This window comes from Anas platyrhynchos, chromosome 9 (genome assembly GCF_047663525.1).
Source record: "Anas platyrhynchos isolate ZD024472 breed Pekin duck chromosome 9, IASCAAS_PekinDuck_T2T, whole genome shotgun sequence".
NCBI classification, from domain to species: domain Eukaryota; kingdom Metazoa; phylum Chordata; class Aves; order Anseriformes; family Anatidae; genus Anas; species Anas platyrhynchos.
Window position 1 is genome coordinate 4,175,230 of NC_092595.1, and position 25,650 is coordinate 4,200,879.

At 41.8% G+C, this 25,650-nt stretch overlaps 1 protein-coding gene across 4 annotated transcripts in view; it reads left to right on the forward strand.

Annotated features, from left to right (window-relative positions):
* The first annotated feature begins 16,383 nt into the window (after positions 1-16,383).
* Positions 16,384-25,650, forward strand: part of LOC101795342 (uncharacterized) — a 191,852-nt gene continuing 182,585 nt past the window's right edge. For 3 of the 4 annotated variants that reach the window (XR_005267893.2, XM_072042412.1, XM_072042410.1), the window contains exon 1: positions 16,384-16,607. Coding sequence is in view for 3 of the 4 variants with exons in the window: in XM_072042412.1 (XP_071898513.1) it covers positions 16,507-16,607 (101 nt within the window). In the remaining variant the exon portion in view is untranslated. The remainder of the gene's footprint in view (positions 16,608-25,650) is intronic. The other variant, XM_038183812.2, reaches the window with a different exon arrangement.

A 25,650-nucleotide genomic window follows, 5' to 3' on the forward strand; every position in this document is an offset into this window, starting at 1 on the left:
TCGATTTTTTTTTCCTGTCCATAATTTACTAATAAGACTCAGGAAACTTTTCCAGAACTTTAAGGCAGCCTTTGCCAAAGGATTGTAAAATGTTTTTGAGATTGCCAGGATGAACATGCTAAAGAAGTGCCAAGTGGGATGATAACAGCCTCCGTTTGTTACCTTGGAACTTCAGTGAAAGCAAGTCGTGAAGCTCTTGTCCCCAGCTGGTGGAAACTGGGCTGTCTCTGGCAAGTCTCATAAGACTTTCTAATTCCCTACCTCAGGTCTTCATCCTGCTTTTCATTGATCTACTGTTCTTAGCGTGCTGGTGAGTTGCTTGTTTTCAGTGCAAACTTGATTCACACAGCCCAAAGTTGGCACTGTAAGTGAAGCACTCGCTATGGTTTATGTTACCTCATTATTTTGCTTTCTGACACGGGGGTGTTTTGCAAAGCTTAATTGAAACCAACAGGTAATTGTCTGACCTGCACTAGTTAGAACTGACCTACTAGGTATCAATTTTGTATACTTGGACTGCTTTTTTTGGCTTGCACACAAATATTTATGGCAAATTGGTTTTAAACCTATTGTAAGAGGGTTGCTGTGGCACAACAGGATTATTTACGTCTCAGAATTTCACCCCTTAAAATCCAGGTTTTATTTCACAAATAAAAATGCATCTGTGCATTTCTGCTGAACAGAGACATTTTACTACTGCACAGTCCCACGTTTACTAGAACTGCTCAAACTGGAGAGGAAAATGGAAGTCTGTGTACACAGGGACTCACCGGGGCAGCTCCAAACCGGGCTTTTGGTCACTCGCTTTTCTCAGGAGCAGCTTTTAAGGGAAACGTTTGTGGAAGAAAAATCCTCATAATTTTAAAAGCATTGGAAACATATTTTTATTTTCAATGGACATCTGTTGTGCTAAAGAGAAAATAGGGCTTAGAAAATAATGATGACTCTGTAGCTCAATATTATTTTCGGTGTTTGTGCATACCCAGAACAGACCGTATTTGTCAAAAGTTTTGCTAAGCATTAATAAGTGTTGATGTAAGTACAATATGCTGGAGTGTGTTTGTAGAAATCACATAATAATTCATAGAAATATAAGCAAAAGACAGAGCATCCACAGCAATCTGGAGTTCACAGTGCTAGAAGGGAACTCTTAATTGTTAGAAGAAATTACAAATGCTCCTGGAATGCAACTTCTGCAGCTTCCATTTGTCATCTCTAAACTCATTGACTGTGCTTTATTAGCAACTAAAAGCAAATCAGTTAAGGCACGAGGAATGTGCTGAACAAGGTCAAGAACATTTGAAAGCAGCAGTTTCTTTCCTTGATAACATAAAGCATAGACATTTCAGCACCTAAGTTAAGGTCAGGATGATTCAGGGTCAGCCTTTAAAGTGCCAGCTTTAAAAGAATCGTAAACACACAATGGCCCAGGGTTTTCTGGTGTTCAGCTGGTTTTATTGCTGATTACTCCAGAGTGAGCATAGGTAGCCAGTAATCATAAAAAGTCCTGTTGGGTTTATTCCTAATGGGAGGCAAACGTGATGAAGGTTTTTTTTTTTTGGAGTACTCATTTCCTGGTATGTTGTAAACATGCCAGGAAAGCTCTGTGCATTATGACAATTTCTTCTGGAGACCAGGAGTTAAAAATGGGCTGGCCTAGGAGGTGACAGTCTTTCTTACAGCTTCAGCAGAAGTTGGACGTAGTTGTCTTTTCTGGAAGATAAGATTACAGACATTTAGATTGTTAGATTTTGTGTGTGTGTGTTCAGATAATTCACTTTTCTTAAGAATGTCACATTTCTTTAGCATGCTTTTTCTACAGTTGAAATGTGGCTATGTCTTGTCCATCATCTGTCCTAGAAATGGGAACAGAAACTGTTTCTTTAGAATTGTTAACATTATTCCACAAACACAGCAGGAAAGATGCATAGTTCATGTAGTTGCACCGTGGTATATATACTTCAAGTGAAATATACTGGGAGAAGTTGTTCAGTGGGGTGTGTTAAAGGTCTTTTATTTGCATGGATGCTTAACTTTGTCAGCTCTGATTTATAAATCCGTGGATTCTGGCACCCTAACTAAATACTAATGGGATAGCATCTGCCCCAGAGGACCACAGTGCTCTATAACTGTAGTTGCTCAGCAAAACTGTCACCTCCAAAGATCAGGTGCTTTCTTAGCATCCTAATCTGTCAGAGGCTTAATAGTTAGAAATTTGTTTTACATGTCTAAGGCTTGTAAAACAAAATCATTGCACCAGGGAACGGGTGGAAACATTCATGTTCTCTGAAGTTCGGGCTGATATATCACAGCAGACACCATTTTCTAGAGACGGATAGTTTATTATTAGTTTATTTCTCATAATTAGTCTATCTGTGTGCTCACATGGCCTTCCTGAGTCACATCTCAGCTCATTATCTTGGGGAACAGACCTATTATTTTTGAAAGCCATCCAGTCAATAAATTAGCTTGGAAGAAATGATAGTCCAAAACACCTTTTCAATAGATTGCTGTCATGCTTGGTTCCTATCAAAGAGAAGCCTGAATTTTTCGTGGTGACATATGGATTAACTGAGCCTTCCCTGCTGTGAGAAAACAAAAGACAATTGGTGATGCATGGAGCAAGCTGATCTTAAAACAGAGACATCAACAAAGAAACATGACAGCATGAAAAGACAGAGTACAGTCTGCTGTCCACATTTACAAAGTCATTCTGTCTGCAACTCCAACATACATCTATTGTCTATTTTTTCTCAAAGTAAGTGACAATGTTCCTTAGCTATATCATCTCAAAAAACCTGCATCTCCGACAGAAGTAGGAGCATATTAATCAGAGTTTCTTTTGGTCTTGATCATGCTTTTATGTTTGCCATTGAGCCACAGTAAGCTCACCCTGTGTCAGCAAGGAATAATTCTCCAAGCACGGCTCCTTTCTTTGCTCTGCCTTTCATTTGTTCTTCCACATTACTGAAACTCTACTGAAATTTCAATGTGATCCAATAGAACAAGCTGATTTGTGATATTTTTCCCTCATTACTTATGCATGAAGATGGCCTTTTACCTGATACAGTTTTTTTATTTGTTGCATCTGTTTTACCTGCTCACGATGTATTTAAATAGCCCACTACATACCATTTAATGTGACCTTGTAATTGCCAATTACATCTTCATGATGCATCTTGTTGCTGGATGCAGTGCAGAGGTGTAAAGCAGCTGGTTCTCAGCTGGTGTCAGACAATGGCTCTGTGCTGGATCACGTCACGTCTTTCACCAGACACTGAAGATCAGTGGCTTGCTGCACGGGGGAAGAGGGAAAGACTCTGTCTGACAGCAGAAGTATCACAGAAAGCCATGGTGGCTTCCTATGGCAGCACAGCCACACGAATTTGGAACTTCCTTGACTATTTAAACTTCACTTCAGACAAATCTTGATCAGTATCTACTGTTCACATTCAGGTGAACTAAGTTTGTATGTTAGTATTTACCCCTTAAAGGTCTGAGAATTTTTGTTAAACTGTCTTAGTAATAAATGTGTAGCATTTTCTTGATTTTTTTTTTTTTAAGTAGGCATTTAATTTCCTCTTTCTTTAAAAGTATCCCTCTTTTCTGAAATTCAGGATATCAGTGTGAAAAAATTAATAGTCCACTGTGGAGTTTTTATCATACTGATTATTGCATTAAGGTGTGATTATTTGATTCCCAAAGAACTAAAGAGCTCTTTGCCCTCTCTCTTCTTGCTGTAGACAGAAAGAAACCTTTAAGCAAGAGAAACAATTGTATTACATCTTGTCCAGACTGTCACTAATATGACAGGGAGATTGATCCCCCCTCACTAATTCCTGTTTTAATTTCATAATTCCTCTAGCTTGCCTTACGAGGAATATGCAAGACAGGCTCACGCAACCTTCTGCAGACAGAAGGGAAGTTTGGAAGCACGTCATCCCTTGGAATTATTCCCAAGAAGAGCATGTAGGGTGTGTGGCTTGCACTGAAACCCTGGGAAGCTAGAATGAGGAAATGGCCAGGTCTTGTTTACCCACGGAGCCTTTAATTATTGATGATATCTACCTGCTTACATAACGCCGGCACTGTAAGTATACCTGCATATCACACGCGTTAATGGATTCGTCCTTAGGCCACCTTGGCATGGCAAGGAAAATTAAAGGGAAATTTGAAATTCAAACACAGCTCCCCCAGTGCTTTGGGACATGGAGGTAAAATACAAGTGCTTAGATCCTGGCAGCACTGTGAGAACTGCAGGCCTAATGCTTGTAATTGCCATGGTGTTGGCAGTGATGTTTCCCGTTCTGTTTCTGCTGGTGTCCAGAACTGTCTGTCTTAGCAGGGCTTGGGAGCTTTGCTTATCCCACGCTGACATTCCTCTGAGCAGATTCCTGCCTGGGACAACCTCTCCAGAAGATGTGGAGCCACTGTCTGGTTTCATTAAAAATGAGGCTGGAGGACACAGGTCTCAGGATACAAGTTCTTGCCCAGTAGTCCAACAGAAGAGGTTTTCTTCAATGTTTCACATTCATCTGCCTGTCTTCCACTACGGAAGTACCTGAGAAAGGAGAAAGAGGAATAAGAAATTGGGGATTTCTGGAGAAATGCTGGCAGAAAGAGGAATTCAAGACAGGCAGGAACGTAGATGAATGATGGAGCTGCTGTGAGCTCCTGCTTGGTGCTCTGTGCCTAATCTGGCTGCTCTACAGCCAGAGCAGAAGGAGGCTTTGATGGAAACTGCTGACCCCATTTCTCTGCCTCTCAGTGGAGACCCCTGTTTGAGCTCACGAGCTCTGTGGGATTGTGCTTCTGACAGCTTTTATGTCTCCCACTCCACCAGCCACTGCTTTCTGAGCACTGGCTAACGATGTGGAGACCTGATTTCTCTGCACTCTGCTGCAGGAGGGAATTCAAAACCCACGTCTCCTGCACTTCCAGGTTAGTCCCCTTGTCACTCAGTTAAATGTTGCATGCCGTGCCAGTATGCCTCTTTGTCTGTGCACAAACGAGAGAGTGGTGTCCTGACCTGGGGTTAAGGCATTGACCTGAAAAAGAGATGACTTGGTCTTGGCCCCTCTTCTAAAGACTGATGATTTATCAAGTGATTGTTTGATGGTACCAGGAGAGTTCCAGACTGCAAATTCTGCATGGACATAGGTATTTTGTCCTAGGCCAATATTTAAGCCCAGGGGAAGGTGAGATTTAGGATTCATTCTTGTATTTTTTTGTTGTTCTATTGGCTAATTTAAATAGCTTCCTTCTGGGTAATGGCTGGCATATGCTGAGTATCCATTTCTTTTCAGTGCAGTAAGATGAGGTGCTGCAACTCTTTTCTAAGAGCTAAACAGCCCAAAGTTAATTGACTGCCTTTACAACTCTTTTCATGACTTCTTTCAGGTCACCTATGAGCTTTAAGAGCAAGAAAATAAAACCAATGTCCCATATCATTTTGATGCCTAAACCTTCAAATTCTGGTTCCTGTGCTGCATTTACTGACTTCCAGCTAAGTGAAAACAAGCCTTAAAATGGGCAGAATAGTTTATCATTAATAATATATGTCTGCATAATATCACTGTTGGGCTCAACACTTGAAAGGGAACAAATAAACATACTCGTCAAATCTGAAGATTCCAGTTCAGTAGTGCTGTAACAGCCAGGCAGTTAAAGAAAAAAACTCCATTTGCACTGAGAATTACAAGAAAATTTATACGAAGAGAGAATGCTTTTCAAACCAGGTTTTAGCACATTGCTGTAATTCCTGGCATCCGGAGCAGATGTCCTGAGGGCCTGCAACCTAGTTCAACACAGGCATCGTTAAGTAACGGAGGAGGAGCAGTGCAGCTGTGGAGGCATCCCCCTCTGTCCATATCATGTCTGGACCCAGCTCTGAATGTCAATTGCACATAGCCTTGGTCCAAATTATCAGCTCTAATAAAAGCTAATTGATGTTAAGTGAACGTTGTCTACCATATCAGCTTTATGAAATTAAATGCTTCTGTCATATTTTCCTGCCGTGAGTTCAGTACCAAAGTGGAAAAAAAAATGCTGCTGCAAGGCATGACACAGCAGGAGCAGGTTTAAAGGAGTTCCCTTTGCAGGAAATGGTATCCAGGTCAAAAGTGCATTCTGCAGCCCTTTAGATCCACAAAATCAAGTTTGCAGTTGCTGATCAACCATTCTTTTTCCTGCATGCCTCATTGCTGGAGATAAAGGTCTTGTAAAGAAAATTTAGGAGGTAACTTAGCTGATGGTGTACAAAGATATAACAGAGCCTGTCTTGTTCTCCTGTTAGCCCTGCAGTGCTAACCTTGGTAGCTCTGCCTTATCGGTAAATGTATGGTTTCAGGAGATGGTGCTACTATATTGAGGGGAAAATTAACTCAAACTATTTCTCTAATTCTAGCTGAACTATAAAATCTGATAATTTCCCATTGCCAGTAATATTGCAAATAGGCTCAGCTAGCAGGCCTGAACTACTTTGACACCATTGCTGTACCTACCCATGACTAACACAAGCAGATGGGTACATACACATTTGCATTTGGAAAATGTAGCTGGTCTTTGCTTTTATTCAGCCTCTAGATGTTTGCGTGTGATCTAAAAGACAAATATATTTCTATCCTCTTATGAGGAAACATTATAGCATGCTGTGATTTCAGGGTCTGTTTGCCATTTTTTGTTATTATTTATATTAGCATAATGCTAAGAATCCCCAAGCGAGGTTCAGGGTTGTATTGCACCAAACATAAAACAAAAAGGCTATTCCCACTTCAAGAAACAAAAGGCTCAGTTGTTGGAAATCAGTAAAAATTAAATTGGCAACCTCCAAAGTTATTCCATATAGTTGCTTACCACAGAACCCCGTTTTCAGCACAGGAATTACTAGAAAAAGATCAATGTGTTATTCTTGCACCTGAGGCTGCAACACGCCATGGCTATAGTGATAGGATTCATAATTAAAAGACTGAAAACCAGCTAGGAACATAGGATTGAAAGGCATCGCCTGGTGCCCACATCCAGTTCCCTGTTATCACATAGAAACATATTTTAGACTTCGTTTAATGAACTTATAAAGTTCCACCATGGAGCTGGCTTTTTTGTTGTTGTTGTTCGTATTGCTTATATTAAAAACCTATTCCAGACACTCACTTGTTAAACACTTAAACACTCCTCCATAATTTCCTGCTTAAACATATGTGTATGGCTGGTTTAGACCGGCTCATGCTGACACCAGCGTTGTCTTTCAGCTTTGCCAACATTCTTGCCTGTCCCTGATACTCAGCCTGTCCCACCCCCTTCCCGTGGTGTGCTGCAGGAGAGCAGTGACAAAGCCATCCATCTTTGCCCCAACCTTCAATCTGCTAGTCTGAACAAGCCTTACTTTTGCTCGTCTAAACAGATCAAATTCTTTCCAGCTTCCTGGCTGCCTTGTGTGTGGTATCTCAGAAGGTCTCCCACTGGGATCAGGATATGTTCATTTCTAACATGACACTGTATTCCAGGAGCATACTAAACCTTTTTTTTTTTTTTTTTTTAATGCCTTACCACATCCGTGGCTTACAGAAATGTGTGAGTGTTTGACTGTTTCTCCTCTTTGTGTGCCATGGCAGATTCAGCAAAGGTTGTTACCACTAGTCCCCAGATGTCTCGCATTTTTAGATTTCATCCAACCAGCCTCAAAGTCTTCTTGCTTTTCCAGAGTGATGTCCTTATTCTCTACAACACCTCTCAGCTTTTTCACCAGCAAACTTCATGAGGTCATGCCCATTATTTGTGCTGTACTGCTCCTCTTTTTCCCCAAGACTCATCCTTGAGAGGTTCCTTAGTTGCCTTCCCATCACTACACAGTTCCTTTTTGAACACAGCTCCCCATTATATCCTTCTGAGCTTTTCTTCTTGTGCTGTAAGCTGCTGGAGGTTAAACAAATAATTTTCCACAAGCAATAAATGCTTCACTGAAGCCTGTATAGATTAGAGTTTGCATCTAAAAACTCATTATAAAAGAAGAATGTAGAGTTAGTTTGGCATGATTTTCCTTCATTAACTTCTTGGAATTTTATACCATTTCCATTAATTTTTAATTATAAGATTCCTTCAGAAGTAGCCTCAGAAATTACGGATTGTTAGACAAGTTTTGAGGTCAGACTAAAAAGCCCGTTATCGATGACATTGTCTTTGTCCTGTGTATATCTAGATGGTCAATTTATTATTTTTGTGACACTTGATTTGCAGTACTTAGTCCACTGAATGCTGATTTTGTTGGAGAGAAGACTGTGTCCGTGACCCTTACATATTCTTCTCAAGCATTTTCTCTGTAAGTCTTTGTAGCAACGTGGATTTCTCCAGAAGTTAATAATAGGCCCAGAATTATTAGCTGGGAATTCCATTCCAACACCATTTTGTTGTTGTTGGATATGATCACGGCACAACCCGTTAAGCTGTAGATAAACAGACACGCAGGCATGTGTGAAATATTTAATTGCCACTTTCTTGCTGCAGTCCTGTGCTTGCTGTTTCATGAAGCATGGTCAGCGCAATTCCCGTGCTCAGAATGATTTTATTTGCATTTAGCAACAAATAGTGCTGATGCTAATATCTGTCTCCCATAAGATTTTCAAAAGAAAACTTATTAAACATTTTCAGTTCATCAACTCCCTGTAGACGAGAATGTTAAAATCCTGCCCTGTAATATGTAAATACCTATATAGATGTGCGCGGCAATACCAGGTTAGCTCAATGTATTAAAGAGCTGTTCCAGGATACTTCGGATTCCTCGAGAATAAAGGAAATGAAAACCTCTTTTTGTATAAGAGTTATCACAAAGAAGAGACTCCTTTATGATTTTCACATATCCATGATTAAGGAAATAATCAATCGATTGCTAACTTTCTTAATAACACTTCCATTTTTAAGAGAAATTGGTTACTAACATTGGACAGGAAAGTATGGAAAAATGCTTGCAAATATCCCAACATTAACTGCAGTGTGCAGGCATTATCTTCTAGGATTTAGGGAGGGAAGGATCTGGAGCAATGCACTTTAGTACCATTAGGGAAAAAATATGCTTTTTATTTTTTTTTTAAATCATGAATGCTGATCTATATTTTCGGAATATGCATTTTAGTGTGAGGGATTCCTTTTCCTCACGTCTTTAGTCTCAGACTAAAGTCAACTGAGTGGTGCTGTTTAAGAATAAGAATATTAATTTAATATTTAAGTTCAGGCATTTGGTTAAAAACAAATCTGGATACATTCTGGGTTTGTAGGTCACATGGGTCATTCTTGCCTGAGAAGGCGAAGGGAAGTAGGAGGAGGGAAGGGGAGAAAAAAATTGTTCCATCAAAATATGAGGAAGTTATCTGAATTTTAAAGCACGGTAAGTTCTAAATACTTCTGAAAATATGGGTCAGCTCCTGCAGTTGGTACTCATTCAAAACACATACTGCAGTTTGTAAGCGTTAAAAATGGAGTATTTGATGTTTTCCTTAGATTTTGCATTCGGGTTTCATCATTCCCCTGAAATTCTCCCACTTTCTATTACTGGTTGGTAAATACTTTTGTAGTAGGCGAACCATCCCTTAGAAGAAAAAGGGCAGAGACAATTCTCCTTTACGCTATGGATAAAGCACCTTTCAAAGGCAATAAAACCAGGACGAATAAGAAAAAAGCTCTCCTCTTTCATTTCATCCTTCCCTCCTTCTTTCCCTCCAAGCCCCTGCGTTAATTAGCTGAGTGGTTGATTACTCCGTCAAGGATTTAAGAGATCGATGGTGACACTAGCCAGGCAGGTAATTTAGAGGGAAAAATGGTAAAATAATGCTCTAATGTCTTTCCGAGAGTGAGGTGTGAGCTGGTTGCGTCAGCAGAACAGACAGAGAGGAAAGGTAGATGCAGAAACACGCTGTTGAGTTTCGGTTCTTCTGTGACAAATTATGTGCAAGTGTGTTCCTGGGATTTCGTTAGCTCCTAATTGGAAGCAAACAAACAAAACACTTATTTCTTTGAATTTTTAGTATTTTAAGTACCAGTGATAGGCTTAGCGCTGTACTAGACAAAGAGGAAAATACAAGCTTTCCAAGCAGCTACGTCTGAAATACATGAGCAATTCCAAGGGGAAGGGGAAACCCTGAGGAGAATTCTACTTCTGAGCACTTTTTGCTTTGATATATTTCGCAACTGCATTTTTGGTGATGTAGATTAAAGTTACTAGTTTCAACATCTAAAAACCAAATTTTGAGGGGGCTGCCTCCCCCAGAGGATAAATTAGAGCGCTTGAAGTATTAGTGCTAGTTAAGGCTGCAGTTTTACACACAGCAGTTGCTGGAGTGTTATTATTGCCTGGTTTGTGTGGTTGTGTTCATCCCTTATGGTCCCGGTACAGTCCTGACACTCACTGAACTCCGCTGTGAACTAACTGAATAATTCATTTGGCCAAATAGACCTTTTTTATCACACGTTTTAATATTTTTGTTTTTGCATTTATTTGTTTCAATTTTCTTAGAGAATAACTCTTTGAAATCTCCCACCCTCTGGGTAGATCAAGAATATTTGCAAATCAGCTTGTGCTGTCTACCTGTGGTTGGCTAGGTAAGTCTCCAAGCACTCCCTGTCTTTCCTGGCTCAGCAAGCTTTTAAACACTCCTAGCACGAAGACCCCAAATTTGATTTCTGGGAACACAGGAGCATGCAGGTACTCTGCTCAATGTTGGAACGAGTTGCTAGCTCAGCTGTTTGAAAATTTTCAGGTGGTTAATAGGGTGACCAAAAGTAATTCATTTAGGAAAGAATTGTTAATTTTTTTTTTTTTAAATGCTTCCTCCTAGAAAATATTTTGCAATATTTTCACTGCTCTGCAAAACAGTGCATTGCTCTGGGGTTTCTAAAGCCTAATTCTTTTCTTTGTGTTGAGATGAGGCTGGAAGAGCTCTACTGAGTTTCAGATACATCTGGCTCTCACCTGTGTAGGCTGGAAAAGATACAAGTCCCCCAAATGTGTGATTTTAATTTGAATGTGCATAAGTACACTGGATTAGCCACTCATTGGAGTGTCATTATCCCAAATCCAGAAATAGATAAAAGCACTCCCAGTTGTTACTGCCTACCAACATAAAACATACTTTAGGATTATATTGTCAATAGCGTGTTCTTGCTGGGGTTTTGGTTAACTAATGCTAAAGTGAAAAGCTAAGGAATGAGATCAGCAGCCTTTATGTAAGTAATTGTGAATGTGGGTTACATTTTATTTTCTCAATCAGATGTAATAGCTCCCTACAGAAATATACTCCTGACTTGAATATCAATAGATTTCTACTTGTTCTGTCAAAAAGAAATAATTTTTTCCCCCCAAAGAAAGATTGCTTTGGGGTCAAATTGTTCACTCTTTTGCTTTTTCTTCCCTTCTAGCCCTTCCTGCCCTCACCTCTGCGTGAATCCCAAACATCAGCGAGAGAATACAGTTCTGTTACACAGGGCATGTGGGATAGGAGAGGTGATGGCCATAGCATGGATGGAGTGGAAGAGATGGGAACAGGTAGGATGCTGACCACAAATTCACAAACTAGGCAAACCTTGTTATTGAAACCAAATTGATTGAACTTCACAGGCCTTGCTTCTCATCATCCCCTGTCCTGGCGCTTGCAAAGCAATGCCCATGGCAAGCAGAGCCACTGCCAGGGTTCCAGTCCCCAGCCCTGGCCAGGTTTCTTCAAGCACACGTCGAGTTTGTCATCAGGCTTCATGCAGGATCGGCCTTTGTCGCAGCTAATGGCTGGGAATGGCTGTGTTGCTACCAAGTAATGGAAGAGGGGTCAGGGGGCAGAAATGCTCAGAAAGATAGAAATGAAGCAGGAATTTCGATTCAGAGCTAATGGATGGGGTTTGGAGGCTTCTATTAGCAGAAATTATCACGGTATTAATGTATTTCAGGCAGCATTTTTTACAGTTGAATACAGTGTTATTTTCTGAGTTATCCATTCCCTGACAAGTGGTTATAATCAAAACTGTCTGTGAGCACTATTATCAGAAACTTACTATTATGTGCTGTAGGGAAAAATATCAGGGAATGATGCAGTGCCAGAAAGCTATTATATGTTTTTAAGACCTACTGCAACACCAAGTATTTATTTATGTATTACTTCTACTTCCTGTAGAAGAAAATAATTTGAACTTAATTTTCTTGTCTTACCCAACTGCTTTGGAAAATGTACCTCCTGAAGTCAGTCCATAATTATGATTAACAATGCGGGCTGGATCCTCAGTTACTGTAAATTAGCGTTCCCTCCTTCATTGAGATGGAGCAATGCCAATTCATTGCAACAGAGAAAGCTTCCAGTTACTTTAGTACGTCACTTTTCATCTTTAAGGGTATCAACAAACCTTCTTTAATACAGTATTGTACAGAACTTACTCTGTTTGGCCAGAACAAACTTTAAAGAGGACTAAATCTAGCATCACGTTTCTAAAAGTCTTTAAAATTCTCTTGTACGCAAAATTAATCCTTTCAATATATTCTGTTGTTTAATTAAATCAACAAAACTGCAATTGCTCTGTCATGTGGTCTGGCTTTGTAGGCCACCTTTATTTTCTTCTTAAATTTCAGGGTAGCCATACACTTAAAACTATTACTGTAATTCTAGCCTGGCTCTTACTGCTTTTTGTGGAGGAAGGAACTTCAATGAGACAACATAGAAAGGAAGTAATTACCTAAAAATGTTTATATCTGTATAGCTGACTATGAAATATAAAGAAAAAAATCATAAATCATAGGGATTCTGAGGTTAAGGGTATGAGTAAGCAATAACAAATTTGGCACTTTTTGATTAATAAGTCCTCCAGAAGGCTAAAGATTAATCAGATTATTTTGAGTAACACAGTAAAAAACATATATTTTTAAAAGCCTTCTTTTGTGCTGCTCTGCCATGTTCTCTATCCAGTTGGCACAATGAAAATGGCAGTCCCAGGCTAAGACTATTGTACAAAACTTCAGAAGTCCTGAGGATACACTGATGGGCAGTTCACATCTGAAAATGGATAGAATCCCTGCAACTTGTTCCTTCCTTTCTCAGCATCCCTCTTTTTCATCTTGTGCCTGGAATTGAACAAACCAAATCCAAAGAGGTTTTTGGAACATTCCTAAATCAGGGATACTGTGAAGACAAATGGTAAATGTCTGTTACCCCAGCTGCTAAGTTAATTACTGTAATGGGAAACATCTTGAGAGAAGCATTGCATATGGTTATTAGCAATTAACCCACCACTCCAAAAATCACAATTCCTGCTAATAACAGAACACGGCGCAGCCTTTCTAATTACAATCTCTGCACGAGAATTTCTTTCCATCAGAAGGGAATGTTAAATCCTCTAACTAGCTACGATTTAAAAAGACTTGGAGATATGGAGAATTAGACAGAAAAATGAAAATGGGGACGGGTGGTGTGTCACTGACTCAGAGTTGTAGACATGCTCATTCATATGTGGAGACACACAGCAACTTTCACAACATGTTGTGGGAAGACAAAATCATCAATGACTGTTCATGGGGAGGGAAATATGCTTTAAAATGAAGAGGATAGCATGAGACTTCGTGAGAGATGCCAACTTTTCTACAGAATTTGTGATCTCGGTGCTGTAAACAATATGCTGAGTTTGATAGTGCATAGGAAAGGACCACACTGGAAACAGTAAGAACTTTCTGATCAATGAAAGAGGAGAACAATGCAAACTACGTATTTTCCATCCTACAGAAAGTCCGTCAGTACTACATGGAGGGCATGAGGTGTGCCTTTTCTGACAGTCAGTATTCTGTGCAATTGGCTTAGATTATAGCTCACCTGCACAAAGTCACCAAGGGGAATCGACACTTTAGCTGCTCAGTTCAAAGGCTGGTTTAGCAGAGCAAGATGGGATTTAATTTATTCCTTTCACCAGGCAGGAAGAGAACTCTTTTGTCAACATGTTCAGTGCTCAGTTTGGTGATGGGCACGATACAGTTTGTAGGTATCAAGATCAAAGATACACAATTGTATGGCGAATAAGTTTCATGACAGTAACCGTGTCTGGTTGGTCACGGCAGGGACGTGTAATATAAAGGAGTCACTAATGCTGTATCCACTACCATTTTTTTCCTGACATTTCCCGCTGCTACCACTGTAAGAACTAGAATAAATGAGTCTGCTTTTACCTCTGTATTGTCTGTGTCAGGTCTGAAGATTTAACTGACTTGGGCACAGTCAGATCAATTATTCCAGTAGGCTTTTGAAACTGCTTTCACAAATGCTGGTTCCCTGCAACTCTTACTCATGTGAATCGTCCCATTAAAGTCAACAGCCTTGCAGGATGTTCTCAATTAAAACACAGCTGAGGATAAAACATTATATAATATTTGAAGAAGGGCACATTGAACAAACTGGGTTTACATTTCAGTTCAGGAGAATGTCAGTGCCATAGCTCCTAACGCGTGGCCTGCAAGGCTTTCTATGCAGATTACAAGGAGATGTTAAACTGCTCGATCCTCAGGATCCAACTGCGGCTGTATTTCGCTACGTGCCCCCCAGGCAAAGGTTTCATCCATTAAGTGGCCTTCACCGTGTAAGATGCTGGGAACTCTGCACTTCAGCATCTCCCAATTTGCATGCTGCTGTTCCATTATTCTTAATGACTGGGTGTAGTAAATATTGTGCATAATTTGTAATGATCTCATGCAGATCTGAAATATTAAAGCATTTTCAATGGTTTTTTGTTGAGTTCCATAAGATGGAAAAAAAAAAAAAAGTATTTTTGAAAGACTAACTTAGCTCTCCTGGAAAAAAAAATAGCTGAGCAATAAGATCCTTCTCTATTTTGCAATGATGTGATCCTGAAAGTAGTCCAGGTTGGGATGACAACTCAGGGCGTAATTAACACTCAGCCTTGACTTAATGAAAGTCTATTATTTTATGAAGAAAGATTTTCTGGGGTTTAAGAAATAAAATGATTAGAAAACTATGTGCTCTGCAGGAGGTAATGAGATTAGCTCAACACAGGGTCCTGCAGAATTAAAACTACTCCAGATGCAAGAAGAGCTTAGCCATTCAATGGAAATTTCAGGGTACAATTAATCTGCTCTAGGGTCAGATAAGGGCTATATGTTTTCTTTACCATGAAAAAGAAATCGGTAATACAATCTCAGGGAGATCGTGCCACTGCAAGCTTCAAAGCAATGAACAATATAAGAACAGTTTTCTTGTTATGACTGGTAAATGTTTACCTACTTTAGGAAAGGCCTTAGAAAATAAAAACCATACAGGGAACTGTGCTTATAAAGTATGCATAAAGTAGAAACTGCTGGATCTTGTTACAGGACTGAAAGGAAGACAAATTAATGCACTGTGAAACCGAGGTTGACCCCTACCCCGTGAGGACTTCAGAGTACCCATGCGGTTCTCTCTGTCACAAATCCTTCTAGGAGCTAATTTGGAGCAACTCGAGACCAAGCCCCTTCCGCTGGGGTGGAAGGAAATCTCCATCCCTTCAGCATCAGCTGGCTCGGGGCCCACCCGTGCACTCACAGCCCAACGCTCAGTTAGTCATGGCCCTGCAGGGAGATGCAAACCGTGGTGCAATGGACCCTGACTTCTACCTGAGGTCATAAAGTGCTGAAGGTGTGTTTTCTCCCATCTTTTATTTGCTGCTGTGCACAGTTCCCTTTCCAGGTCAGTTGGTGTCCCTCCTCACCCTGGCGAAGGGAAGAGTTGCCTCCTGACAGCAGGGAAGGTCTGGAGGGACCGTGAGGGCGAGAGGACGGGTTGTCTGTAGGGTGTTAGGCAGCTCTGGGGTTTAAGGAATTGCTCCCACAGCCCTGCCATCACTAACCCAGGGCAGTAGCGCTGGTATCCCTCCCGCACGATGTTAACTGCATTTATTTTTGCTGTTTCCCCTTTGAAGTGCCCAGATGCGATTGCAATGGGCGTCACGCACGCAGAACAAAGGAGGACCTGAGGAAAAAAAGGAGAAGCCAAGACGTGGCTCTCCCAGCAAGACCCAAACGCCTTGGCGTCCCGGAGTGGGGTGGTCAGCCGTCCTCCAAGAGCCTGTAACCTCCCCAAAACCACAACTGCACATAACTCCAGCTTCACCCCCGAGCACAACCCCCTCCTCATCTCCCCCAGCACCAGTGGGGGCGAGGGGGGAAAAGCCCCTTGGAGGGGGACTGGGGGGCAAAGCAGAGCGACCCCAAAGGTGAGGCGGGGCTGGGGGAGCGGGGCCGGGAGCCCCCAAGCCTGGGGGACCCGAGAGGGGCCCCGAGGCCCCCCTCAGCCGCCGAGGGGGCTCCGAGGCCCCCCGGCCCCCCACAGCCTCCGAGGGGGCCCCGCCAGGGGCGGGCTGGGGGCCGGGCCGGGGCCGCCCAGCCAGTGGCGTGCTCGGCAGCCGCTTTAAATGATTTGGAGGGCTGGGGGCGGCTGCTGAGGGTGCTGCCGAGCCGTGCTCTGCCTCCTTCCATCCTCCCCTTCCCTCCCTCCCTCAGCCATGGGAGCGGGGCCGGCCTCCCTCTGCCTCTCCCTCAGCCTCTGCTGGGCGCTGGCCCCCCGGGCGCGGGGAGCGGAGGAGCCGCGGCTGCAGCGGGGCATGTGAGTGGGGTCTGGGCTGTGGGGACGGGCTGTGGGGTCCTCGGTGGGGCTCCTTTGTCTCCGGTGGCGCCGTCCTGACGGTCCCCGTCCCCCCCCTCTCTGCTGCCAGCATCCCGGGGCTGGCCGCGGCTCGCAAAGTTTGCCCGGGGGTGCCCCGCATCGCCCCTAGGTGCGGGTTTTGGGGTCGGGGAGTTGTGTAGGGGGGTTATTGTGGGGTCTTCAGCCCCGGAGGGGAGGTGGGAGTGCTGCCTGGACTTTGATCTGGGGTCTGAAATGGGCTCCGGGGGGGTAATCAGCATCCCCGGGGCTGGTTCTGCCTTCCCGTGTTGGGGAGGCTGCTGGCGGAGCTGCCCCCGAGCTCTACCTGCGGGGAAAAACAGCAGAAACAGCGGGGAAACGAGGTGTGGGATCAGCCAGGAGCGGTATAGGGCAGGGACCACGAGCAGACGGAGGTGAGCGCAGCAGAAAGCATCCGGCTGCGGCTGCCGGCACAAAGGAGCTGGACCCGCACCGGTGCCTGGCGGGCGGGGAACTTTCTGGGGGTGTTCTCACAATAAACGTCTTTTGTTGCAAGTATAAGGTAATGTTTTTTATCAAGACGGCTTTTTCTGGTCAAATTCTGACCAGGAGTAGCTGAAAACGTGCACAAAAGCTTAGTCGAAGTTTTTTGCTCATTGGAACTGAACATGTAATTTCTGGGAACTGTTGCATGCTGTGCCTTGGGCGCTTCTTTCTCTGCAGAGCTCCTGGTTATTGTTAAGAAATAGCACACGAAACACCACCACCACCCAAAGAAGGCAATCTAACAACAGACTTCGGAGATATATGTGCACCTCAATTCCGAACCTCTTTGTTCATCCTTTTTTTGGGTCTTAATTCAACTTCATCCTACTCTTCTAGAATTCACATGCTTACCGTTTGGTTCATGGTTAGTTATTTCTTCTGTCCCAAAAGCAAATCTGTCTCACCTTGGTTTCCTATGAAATACCATGCAAATCCTCAAAACCCACCTTAAATGCATTTCTAGTAAATATTACTCCATTTTGCTAGGTGGGTATTGCTCTAGCATCACGCTGCTTGCAGAAGTCAAGTTCACTTTCTGCTAAAGCATTTGTCTTTTAAAGTGTTTTCTTTCTTTCAGGCTTGCTTCTTTTGCTTTTCTAGAAGCAATTACTGTACTATGAGGAAACATACCACTGACCTACATTAATCTGTTCGCGTTTAATGTATCAGTAATAACTGTGATCCAGCACTTCTGAAGCTGGAGGTGATGTTAGTTGTGAATTGCCTCCGTGCAATTTTTGCTTGCTTTTACCTTTTTAAGGTGGGTGTCATGGAAAGAAAACCAGAAACATTCCCTTCTGGAAATGGCACCACTTGTGATTGGGGCACAATGGCAGCATTCACTGGGGGCAGCAGGGCTCTGTCAGCCAGCTGCAGGCTTGGGGGGGGGGGGGACGATGACAGGGACAAAACCCACCCCCACCACTCCCAATACCCATGGCAAGCCTTGGGTGCTTTTCCCACATGGAATATTCCTGAAATTACTACAATTTGCATTGCTTTTGTTGAGCTAGGGCACGTACAACTGTTCCTCCCCTCTCCTTTTACCCTGTTCAGTGTCTTTGGTGCGAGCAGAAGCCCAAGAAGGCAATATCCCATAGGAGTAAGCCTCCAGCTTTGACTGGGACCCATAAATGTCCAGAAGGACACTTGTCTCTAATCACCTCTTCTACTAATTCAGTTTTGTTCTTTTGACATTGGTCATCTGCAGTCAATGGGGTAAGAACAACAAATGCATCCCATGGCACGCGTCACGCTGGGTGCTTTCTTCTTAAGCATTTTGCTGTTGTTTTGATTGAGGTCTTGTGTGGCTGAGGATATACAAGATATTCTTCATAATTGTTTTTGTTCTGCTGCTAACTCGAGTGTTTGCTCCCAGCTAAAAATGCAAAGGATCTTTGTGGATGTTGGTATTCTGCTTCAAAGCCCCCTGAGGAGATTTAATGTAGAACAGATTATAGGATGACTAGCTATTTCCATCAACCATGTTTCCAGACAATTAGCCCTTGATGATCTTGTATTAGAACTTTGGAGAACAGTGGAGCAACCAGAGCACAAATACAGTTTTCACTGAAAAGCAAGCTATTTAGGCCTTGAAATGAGGAATTAACCATTTCTCATCATAAAAAAGTTTATCTTCAGCAGCTCATTCTGCTGCAGTAAGCTCTATGGTTTAAAATTAGGGATATAATGACACCTTAAGTATGATGTGCAGCTGTCTAGCGTTGAGTTTGCTGCACAGAAAGCTGGGGGCTGCTGTGGGACAGGAATGGGAACTAGGAGCAGAAGGCTTGAGTTGCTGTCAGAAGAGGAAAATCCTTCTCTAGAGAAGTTTCCATTACTTTTAGAACTATGCATGCCTGCTCGTAGGTACCTGTACAGGACAGATCAAGAGGCAGGACTGCACTAAGAGTGATCTTTCTTAGCAGGGACTGGGGCATGACTCAATGAATGGCTTTGTTTGTTCCCAAATAACACGAGTGGGGGCTGCTAGTAAAAGTCATGAGGCATTGTCCCCTCCTGCATCAAGCCCAGGGACTTGCTCTGTGGCTTTGCAGCCCAGGATGACATCTGAGGGGGCTGATTTGGTCTTAGAGGCTCCACTCACAATCTTGTGTTAAAGCCATTTTGTTTATTTTTTGACTGCTCACTTATTGCGGCTGCATATTTTCACTCCATCCATAAGCAAGTAAACTTGGTTGCATCCCAAAGAACACCTGGATTTAGAGCCGGATTTCTGGCTTAGTAACAGCTGTCCAGCGTCTTCAATCCCATGGGGCACCGTAGGCTTACAGGCTTACAAACATTCCTCCAGATAAATCCTATCCCCCAAAGAAAACTCTACAACTCAGGTTTGTGTCTACAGCTGCAACAATCAGGTAAACTTGGTCCTCTGATTGTAAAAGTGTTTGGGTTATAGAGGTACAGGACTGTTGCTGCACCGTGCTTCACTGCTAACATGTCGTCGTGGACAGTATTTTAAAGTAAATAACAATACTTGGTTCTTTCAAGCAAGTAGGTATGATTTAAAGAAGGGAAGTCCACTTTCTTGGACTGGAATTTATTTCACAATAAACTACTGTCGAAAAAGCAATTCCACATGGCGAGATGCTTCTGGATTTTGACTCTTTCTGCATTGAATTTTAACATTTAAAGTGGTGTACAGTTTACTTAGCTGTAACAAAGTCATAAAAAACTTTCTGTAAAGTATATGGTGCTATATCTTAATCTCGGAGCCTGGATTTTTGTCATGATACTTCTCAAAGGATGTGAAAAGTAGGTTGTGTAATCACTTCTTGGTGAGAAATTGTCCCCGTGTATTGGCAGTTTAACCAATGCACTGTATTTTCACCTCCAGTGATGCCAACTTGCAGGTGTGAGTAAAGTTTGTGTTCCTAGACTTAAATAAGGGCTTGGTGTATGTTTGGGTGTGGGAACTGAAATGAGTAATGTAGGATCTCCTGATTGTGTGAACGGAGCACTGTGTGTTCACAGACCTTGATGCACGAAAAAGATTGTGGGTTTTCTAGGGAAAATAAGGAGATGACTTGTCACTGCAGGGTATTTAAATTTCTACCTCACATGTTAAGTCTTTCTTATCAACTCTCTTTAGACCTCGGATGAAGTGATGGCGGCAACTTGCAGGCATTGCCAAATTCTAAATTGCGCTACTGACTTCTACTTAAGATTTTTTTCAGTAGAAATTGCACGTACTTCTTGCCAGTCCTGCCTGCCCAGAATCCGTAAGGCTGCAATAAACACTCAGTTCTCATTAATACTCGATAGCTCCATCCCTGGAGATTTGGATAACACGATCCTAGTAAGCTGTAAGTTTAAATGCTTTGGGGTCAAAGTCATGGAAGGTTTTTTGTTTGTCTTGCTTTCTCACCGCTATCCTCAATCAGCATCCAGTAGCTGTTGTTGGGAAAGAAAATTAGTATTAAAGTCTGAGATATTTCTCGTCTCTGAATATGAACATCATGCTGAACAAAAAATAAACATGCTGTCACTGGCTTCTGCACTACAGTATGTTGCCACCAGATAGAGCTCCTGCTGGTCAACCTAATAACACAGAATCGTGTCTCTCAAGAGTTTGCATTTAAAGCTTCTGTTTCAAAAGAGTTCCTAGAGGAAAATTAACTTAGTTTAGTCTTTTAACAGATGGTAAAGGGCTCTTTTTTTGGTGCCCCAGTATATTCGTTGGCAGGAGACTTAAAGATAGTGAATGAATATCATCCTGCTGTAGTTCTTTCCCTGATTTATAACAAGTTTTTTATTCTTCTGGAGAAAAATGTGATCAAGACTTCCTCCTAAACTCTGAAATAGACATAAAGCAATGAAAAGACATGGTCATAAAACCTGATAGCCTGAAGTTGCTGTGTTTTTCAAAGATGAAACTGATCTGATTAACTGTAAATTACTTTTGGCTTTATTAATGTCTGTTCTCGTAACAGATACATCACATAATGTACCTACAGGAGACTTAGAAGTTAGCCACCCATAATCACAACAGCTGATATATACTATACAAGTCTTAAACCTGCAAGGTTAAGGCAGATAACCACTGCTCCCACTTTCAATGGGATTTAGGTGTAAGTTACTGTTTGAAAATGTACCCTGAGAGGAGAGACCTTGTCAGCTTCTCTTCAGGTTTAATTGTGCTGCATTCTGACATGCTGAGCTAGTTCAGTTATTGATGCATATATTCATTACGTGAGTGTAAAACCTGGTCTTTGGACAACTCCTCAGCAGAACCTCCTTTGTTGGAAATGATGCTTTGGCTCTGGGAGTTAACAGACCATATTGCAAACTCCTGTTATTCACCAATTAAATACCTTCTCTCTTTGAACGCAGTTAATAGATTTCCTCCTTCTGAAATTCAAACCTGTTATTGCTTGCGTTCTCTCTAAAATCTATTGCTTTTAATTTATTTCTGAGGAGAAAGAAATTTCCTTTCATTATTGCTGAACCAAAGCATTTAAAAATTGTGTATGGAACATACGTAGCCTGGATTCCATGCTGGTCTTGGTTTAAAACTAGTCATTAATTGTTCTGGAGGTGAACTGGAGATTTTGGCCTTTTGCTTGAAAAGGTGTGTGCTTCCAGATATATCGGTTACACGAGCTGAGCTGTACGTTCAGCTGTATTTCTTTCAGTGCCTTTGACCTGTGGATGAATATTTGATCCCCATGTATGTGAAAGAGGAAAGTTATTGAAGTCAGAGTGCCAAAGCTCTCTTCTTGGATTCCTTAGCAGAAACACAATACCACCTTCAATTAGTAAGTCACAGCAGAGCACCATGCACATAGCATTGCAGGCAATGCTATGTCTGTACCATGTTTTTACATACACTACTTAATTCAATATTGAAAATATATCACCATAGCTTTTATGGCTAGAATTCATAAAATACTTAGATCTACCAAAATTGCTTGATGTTTAAATAAATAAATAGGCATCTTGCATCAGTGGTCTCAACCTGAGGATTTCTAGGGGTGTAAATACTTGGAATGTTTTAACACTCCAATTCCTCCATGCCAATATTTTTTCTTGCATATATTACATGTTACTTCAAAAGTCAGCTTTGAAGAAAAGAGGTTTTGGCTATAAGCTGTTAAAAATTTGACATCCACCAGAAGAGAGATGAGCAAGTCCTAGATAATGGTTGCCAAAGTGAAACAGAGGATTTCACTAGCTTCTCATTAGTTTCACTGTCAAGCAATGCAGTGCTCACTGTAAACAAAAATGATCTTTTTCTCCTTCTGACTCAAGTGGTATGATATTTTTCAGAGGTTTTCATTTTAATGTTTTAGCATCAGATCCTCCTGTGCTCTCTTGCCAAGAGAAATTCAAGTGTGTGTACCTGGCAGACTTACTGGGGTTACTGTTATTATTCGCTCTTCTGCAGTGGAATGATAATTGAGCCTGGGTACGTTTAACGTGAAATTTCATCTAGAAATGATTACTGCTACTTTATGCCTTCCTTTTATAGCTTCCCATTTCTTTAACCTTCAGTTTTGTCTGGCTTCTGGACAATTAGTTGCTTTTGTCTAACAATGAGTCCATGCAAACCACTTTGTAGCCTCCTTATACCTGAGGTCCCATGTGTTTTTTTTAATTGTGCTAGAGCTGGCTCCTTGGGCATTGGTCCTTAGGCTGTCTGTAAGGCAATCTGCATGCTAGAAGGGTTTTGTCAGTGCTCTGCAAGGCCTGGTCATCAGCAGTGGTGCCAGCTCTCCTGGGTGTTGTTCTTCCAAGTCACTTGTTTAAAACAACAGTGGTGTAGAAATAGGTGGAGGTACTCAGAAGGCATCTAACAATACAAAAGCCAACAGTAAAGAACAAGCTGGATTTAAGAAGCGGCTAAGAACAGGTACTCTAGGCAATTATTTTGCTATTTTAGTAGTGATCTTTTTACAATAAGCCCTCTGCCAGAGCAGTCATATTGTGACATAACTTGGTACTCTGGATACAATAGACACAGGTAATGTGCACGACTTCCCTGAAGGTGAATGGAGACAAATATCTGGAGGCTATCAGAGTTGTATGTTAAAGTAAGGAATCTACACTTGCCATCCCCTGTGGGTCTGTGCTTTACTTGATGCCTTACCTGGTCCTGCAGAAGCCAGCCGGTAGCAAAAAATGTGCAGAAATTGGATGTTGCTGGGGGTATGTGACTCTAAAATAAATAAAATAACTCCTTGATTCAAGATATATTAAAAAAAAAAGTGACTTAGCAATCATAGTTAAATGATCTGGATGCGCGTGTTTATCTTCTACATTTCTTGCTAACAAAAATAGATTATTCTATCTTGGGGGGGAGGTTAGTTAAATAGAAGCTAAATGACAGGCACTGCAGTCTGATAGCAGTAGGAACTAAAAATCTTATTGTTGTTATAATAGCTGAGTGTGTAATTAATCATCTCATATTGATTTGCTTTGAATCTAGATGCAGTGCACAAAGGCTGAAAGAACCCTCGTGTTATTTAGCTGCTCTATCTAATCAGAGAGAGGATGTGAATAAGACGCAGCGTTGCATTAGTAACCTGTGGGGTTAGGAGAGTCTTCTGTGGTGCACCTCCATCCACGGATCCAGAGAACAGCAGTGATAATGAGACCTAATCTAAATGAGCTTGGTGCTCCCAATCTATATCCCAGAGGGCATATAAACATCACAAATATTGATACAGGATCAGTAGAGAGCAGGGATTGATTAGTGGTCAGGGGAGCAGGATGTTCTAATTGTCACTGGTAGTGCTGATTAATTTTATCTGAAAAATGTGGGGAAGTGGATCTTAAAATAGTTTAAGGGTAGAAAGGGGAGTGAGGTAGTTTAAAAAGGAAGAAAAGCCTTCTCTGTCACTCCAGACTTTGTGAAATATTGCTGCTATTAACCAGTATATATCTATATGCAAACTTTATATTTATTTGTAGAGAGACAGATATATTTTTAACTTGCTCTTAAGACCTTTTGCTTCTGTGCCCTATTTTCCAATTTGTTTTTTTGTGTTCAGGCAAAACTTGCTTATTCTTTCTGTATGCTGCTATCTATAGCAAACCTTTTATCAACATCCCGTTTGCATACAACGCCACGTTGCTGACTTGCTCCCCTAGAGCCCACCGTGTTTCTACATGGGTTCAACCTGGTCTTCTGGAGTTCTTTTCTGAAAGACACTCAAGGTATTTTAGGTTTTTGGAGGAGGAAGGAATGTACAACTCTTGTTTTAATCAAGACTGGTACATCTCTGGAGCAGGATCACCAGTTGCCGTCACTGCAGTGGAGAATTGGGCTTTAAGTACAGTCTATTTCCTTAAGGAAAGTTCTTGCTTATCTTTTCAAACTAAATCTGGAAAAGCATGCAGGCTCACTTTTCTGCACTCTTATTAATGGCATGAAAGAAGGGAGCACTGACCAATTAGTGTTTTGAAAACCTGGAATTCTGGCAAGCTGCTTCTTATGGCAGCCTTCATCTATTGACTGTTCTGTGGAGGATCAATAGTGTTCAGACTGCAAATTCCTCAGCTGAGACAACACAGGCTACAACATCCTCCTTCTTAGGGAGATGTTAACAGCCCTCTGGTTCAGTGCAGTGGTGCCACTCACTTAGTCCCTGTGGAAAGACCGAAAGTAATTCTTTGCTTCATATTCATTAATGTTTTGACTTAAAGGTTTCTTTCAACAGTGCAAACTTCAAGGATATCTTGATGTATGTTTGCTCTACTATTAATTCTATCTATTTTTAGTTTTTTAATTTTAAGTTGGGGAGAGGGAAGGTGGGTTGATAGAGAGTTACTTTCTTTGTCATTCAAAGATCCAGGTGTTAGGATCGTGCTAAGAAAAATGCCTGTCACACAGAGATAAGGTAGCTTTTGAAATGGGGGAGCTGCTCCCCTGCCAGCTCGTGTGCGTTCAGTTGTCCTCCTGTCTCTTCACCTCCATTTCCCCTTTTGGACCACACGTACCAGGGTGTGTGCAGAAAGCTTCCTCCGTTCCTGTGAGCAGATGGCCTGTACTCGTGGCTGCCTTTTCCTTTGTTACATGAAAGCAGTGTTGTTCTTCAACTATTGCTACATAAAATTACTTATGGTTGGGTGATTTTGTGCAAAAGCTGTGCTAATATCCTTCTACTTTCAAAGTCATGGGCAAGAATAAAAAATAGTGTACATCTCTTGGGAAATTGTAGACCTGCTGCTTCTATCACCCATTCTCTGCCATGGGTTATGGGAAGGCTGCAGCCTCAAGGTTGAGATGCTGGTGGTGGCAGGATGCTACTGGTGGTGGTGACAGCTGCTCACCAGCCTTCTCAAAAGAAACTTTCTCTATGTCTGTGTCACCAAATCCACGTATTCAGAAATCAAGAAAGCACTTGTGACACATGGACAAGGCAGGAGTATACATCCCCTTGTTCCCCAGTTGTGACACTAATTGTATTTAACCCTTTGGCCTTTGAATCTATAAGAGGATTTTTTGCCAGCTTCT